Below are 4,633 nucleotides of genomic sequence, written 5' to 3'. Positions count from 1 at the left end.
TTTACCACTAGCAGCTTCGCGATCCACTCCGCCACTAGCAGGGGGTCGCTGAACTTGTCTGTCGTTTATTGACCCGCTGCCCGATGGCACAATCGCACTTGTTGATGCGTGTCGTTCTGCTAGGTCTGATCCCGTTTCTATGGAGACTGAAGAGGACAATAGCAGCTGCTGTTTTGGTCTCGCTAGTGGCATTGTCGGCATCTTTATTTTGTTCGCTGCTCGTGTTGCTGGGGCAGGCTGTTTCGCAGCATCAGCGTGTGATTTCTGCACCTGTAATTTCTTATTCTGCGCGCAAGTCACTCCATTATGAATGAACTCACGACAGTGGCGAAGTTTGCTGTTGTCCGAAATACGATAGAAGAGTTCTTTCACCTTCTATCGTTACCCACGAATCGCTGTTGCGCTTCACCACCATTTTCGCAACACGAGTGCCTGTGGAAATTCCCGGAAAGTATAAATCAGAGCCGCATATTTGCTCTTGTACGGAGATCACATCTCCGTATCTGCTGAGAAATTCAGCGATTTTTTGGTCGGTCACTTTCTCTGATAGGTCGTACAACTTTACTTCGACCGCTCCGTCCTCCATCGTTATTCGTAGACGGTATTTTTTCCCATCTACAGTCACTTCGTGTTTGTTATCGTTGTCGTCGCATATTCTTTTCGCTAATTCGAGGGTAACGACTTTCACAAATGCGCAACCCAGTGTTCTACTACACTGTATACGCGTCACTTCCCCTTGCTTTAGACCTAGCACCGTGCCACAGATCAGCGTGTGATTTCTGCACCTGTAATTTCTTATTCTGCGCGCAAGTCACTCCATTATGAATGAACTCACGACAGTGGCGAAGTTTGCTGTTGTCCGAAATACGATAGAAGAGTTCTTTCACCTTCTATCGTTACCCACGAATCGATGTTGCGCTTCACCACCATTTTCGCAACACGAGTGCCTGTGGAAATTCCCGGAAAGTATAAATCAGAGCCGCATATTCGCTCTTGTACGGAGATCACATCTCCGTATCTGCTGAGAAATTCAGCGATTTTTTGGTCGGTCACTTTCTCTGATAGGTCGTACAACTTTACTTCGACCGCTCCGTCCTCCATCGTTATTCGTAGACGGTATTTTTTCCCATCTACAGTCACTTCGTGTTTGTTATCGTTGTCGTCGCATATTCTTTTCGCTAATTCGAGGGTAACGACTTTCACAAATGCGCAACCCAGTGTTCTACTACACTGTATACGCGTCACTTCCCCTTGCTTTAGACCTAGCACCGTGCCACAGAACTCGTGGATTTTTGGATATTCAGGTTTTTTCGGTAAATTCGCATAATCAATGCGAAAGGTGTTTTCGCGACGGATCATCGCGTAGCCACATAACGGTTCACCGTAGCCACGTGGGCTGAAGACAGCTGACGATAACTTTTCAAATAGTATGAGATCGACTTTCGTGGCAATAGTAACAACACGCGTCTGCTCGACACGAAAGTTGAGCGCTAACTACTTATCCATACATAACACAGGAGCCATCTCGTTCAGGGCCACAGAGGGCGGCTTTCATCATATCTCGTTCCTCTTTGGCATCTTCTATCGTGACACGCACCATCCAATGACTGATCACCATCCATCTATCGTCATCACTCGGTTGTGAACACTGGTAGAGTGAAGAAACAATACTTAACAACCAGACAAAACGGCCCTTTTCCGGGCCACCAAATCATTATCGAAGATTTTAGCAATGTGGTTCTTCAAACATAGCCAAAACAACAGATAGTCTAACGGAATCCTACCTCAATTATGCGGTCGTGTCTTGGACACAACCCTCCTGTGACTTTTTTTGTTTTTTCATATTCGATGTAATTAATGACGTCATCAGTCTTGTTCACTAAATTTATATACTTCACCTTCTACTCTACCCCAGTATTTATACAACAACCGTGAATGTACCTCTCTGTCAAATCAATTCATTAGACGTTTCTCTATATTGACGTAAAACCAACCAGATAAGGCCGATTAATAGAAAAAAACAATTTTAATCGCGACTTTTTCTATTTAAAGCCGTTAGAATAAATTTTTATATTCCTGAGATAGTCGCAATTAAAAAGTGTGTGAACCAAAGTAATATTTTGAAATGGCTGCATCTGCAAGACTATTTTCTCGGTTTAAAGGTAAGTAAATTTTTCGCCTGGCCAAAATTGAAATTCGTTCATTGTTGGAATGTATTGGGAAATTATGTAACCTTGTTTCTAAAATTATCACTTCCTATGTGTAATTTGTCCAGCCGCTACATATGGCGTGCTTGTGTTTTATTATTTGCAATGAATTCTCTTTGAATATAATCGTGTCGTTATCAATACTAATGCAGAATCCAACATTCACTCTTGATTGTCGTAAATATTAGGCGAGTTCAATTGATATGGTTCGCTTTTTATTCACAGATAGTTTTACAACAAGCGTTCGTTTCGCGAGCTATGAATCGACACGAAAAAATCTTAAGTTAAATTCGAACTCAAAAGTGATTTGTCAAGGTTTTACGGGCAAACAAGGCACCTTTCATTCCCAACAAGCTATAGAATATGGCACAAAATTAGTTGGCGGAGTTTCTCCTGGCAAGGGTGGCCGCACTCATCTGGATCTTCCAGTATTTAATACTGTTAAAGATGCGAAAGCGGCAACAGGCGCAGATGCCACTGTAATCTATGTACCACCTCCTGGTGCAGCTAAAGCTATAATAGAAGCGATTGAAGCAGAGATGCCATTAGTTGTATGCATTACAGAAGGTGTTCCACAGCATGATATGGTGAAAGTGAAACATGCTCTTCTTGCGCAAGACAAATCTCGCTTAGTAGGCCCAAACTGCCCAGGAATCATCGCTCCAGAACAAGTAAGCAATACAAAATTTGAAATGAAAAAATGATTAGTTGTTTCCATATACCAAAAAAAATGTACCTCTCAACGGCACCAAAGATAAGGAAATGTAAATTTTGCTGAGTTGATTTTCATGTCTTGAGATTTTCAGAATTTCTATGAAGATGAGCATGATAATAATTAAATTTCGTTCCAATCTGTTCAATTGGCCAATGAGTTGTAAAATTTGAATTGAATTTGATTTAGTGCTTACAAAGTAAAATTTTTGTCAGAAACTCTAATGTGTTAAAATGTTTTCCTAATCCAAAATAACTTTTTTCTACAGTGCAAAATTGGAATAATGCCCGGACATATTCATAAACGAGGTAAAATCGGAGTGGTTTCTCGTTCGGGAACGCTGACGTATGAAGCAGTTCACCAAACTACCGAAGTTGGCTTGGGTCAAACACTCTGTGTCGGCATCGGAGGCGATCCATTTAATGGCACCGACTTTATTGACTGCCTTGAAGTGTTTATAAAAGACCCCGAAACTAAGGGTATAATATTAATTGGTGAGATCGGTGGTGTTGCAGAAGAAAAGGCTGCAGATTATCTGATGCAATATAATCAGGTGAGAACATCGAATATTTATACTATGTACTACGTTTCATAATCGTTTTCCTGATCAAAAGGGTATCAAAGCCAAACCAGTTGTTTCGTTTATTGCCGGATTATCTGCGCCACCAGGACGTCGCATGGGTCATGCTGGAGCAATCATCTCGGGTGGCAAAGGTGGCGCACAAGATAAAATAAATGCTCTGGAAAAAGCTGGTGTCATCGTTACAAGAAGTCCTGCTCAAATGGGCAAAGAATTACATAAGGAAATGAAGAGACTAGAACTTGCCTAAATATCCTGTGCAACGCAAAAGTGAATATACAGCCTAGAACACGCATGGATCAATTTTCATGATAATAAGGTCTTTGTTTTATTTACAATAAATTATTTCGCATCGATATATCGTTATTAGAAGTGAACTTTTGTTATCATATTGAAACGTGTCACTCAAAAGTGTTACGAAAATTCTGAATTCAAAATTATCATTTTTTTTAATGTTATAAAATATACATTTTGGTAAATGTATCATGACACACACTGCTAATGACATTGGATGTAACAAAAAATTAAATGTGTGAAAGATTCAAAATAATAACTACTACTACCATTCGTTGAAGTGTTTTATTGTGGGGTATGTATCCGAATCGTTCTTCTCTGAAATGCAACATTTCAAAATTTGATAAAAATGAATAACCTAGCTTTTTACTAAGGAGAGAGTTAATCAGCACGCATTATCCGCAGCATCCGGAACATCCGATGAGAATGGACCATTAGCATATAAATTACAAATAAACAGATGAAAATGATAAAAAAATTAAACACATAAAAACGAACATATGAGGGTGGGCGCTAGAGCCACAATCTTGATATTAAAGTATTTCTAGGCTCAGTACGCATCAAATAGTAGCGGAAGGTTTGTTTGTCTCCCACTTTTCCCATCTTAAAATAAACGGGTACGGGATTACTTTTTAAAAAATGATGTATTCCATTTGACGGTCAAACTAAGACTAACTTTATTCTTCTCTTAATGCTAACATGATCGTTTATCAGCTAAACCCTAAATATGTCAACTCAGCACCATGCGGGCGGGCCTTGGATGATGTTTATTTTATGATCACGCTTCCAATTCCTTCGCTAGCGGATCCGATGTTTTATCAGCCAAGCAGCATAATATTC

General features: G+C 40.1%; 1 protein-coding gene across 1 annotated transcript; it reads left to right on the top strand.

Annotated features, from left to right (window-relative positions):
• The first annotated feature begins 1,952 nt into the window (after positions 1-1,952).
• On the top strand, positions 1,953-4,066 carry LOC129776595 (succinate--CoA ligase [ADP/GDP-forming] subunit alpha, mitochondrial). Its single transcript, XM_055782328.1, has 4 exons — positions 1,953-2,162; positions 2,433-2,878; positions 3,188-3,472; positions 3,534-4,066. The coding sequence occupies exons 1-4, from the start codon at positions 2,126-2,128 to the stop codon at positions 3,747-3,749; spliced, it is 984 nt and encodes a 327-aa protein (XP_055638303.1). The 5' UTR covers positions 1,953-2,125; the 3' UTR covers positions 3,750-4,066.
• The last annotated feature ends 567 nt before the right edge of the window (positions 4,067-4,633 follow it).

This window comes from Toxorhynchites rutilus, chromosome 3 (genome assembly GCF_029784135.1).
Source record: "Toxorhynchites rutilus septentrionalis strain SRP chromosome 3, ASM2978413v1, whole genome shotgun sequence".
Taxonomy (NCBI): Eukaryota; Metazoa; Arthropoda; class Insecta; order Diptera; family Culicidae; genus Toxorhynchites; species Toxorhynchites rutilus.
The sequence above is the reverse complement of the archived record's forward strand: the minus strand, read 5'-3'. Positions and strand labels throughout refer to the sequence as shown.

Excerpts from the sequence above, each read along its gene's own strand:
- LOC129776595 (XM_055782328.1), top strand. The coding sequence starts at position 2,126 with ATGGCTGCATCTGCAAGACTATTTTCTCGGTTTAAAG. Across the intron at positions 2,163-2,432 it reads ACTATTTTCTCGGTTTAAAG|ATAGTTTTACAACAAGCGTT; the intron begins GTAAGTAAATTT and ends TTTTATTCACAG. Across the intron at positions 2,879-3,187 it reads GAATCATCGCTCCAGAACAA|TGCAAAATTGGAATAATGCC; the intron begins GTAAGCAATACA and ends TTTTTTCTACAG.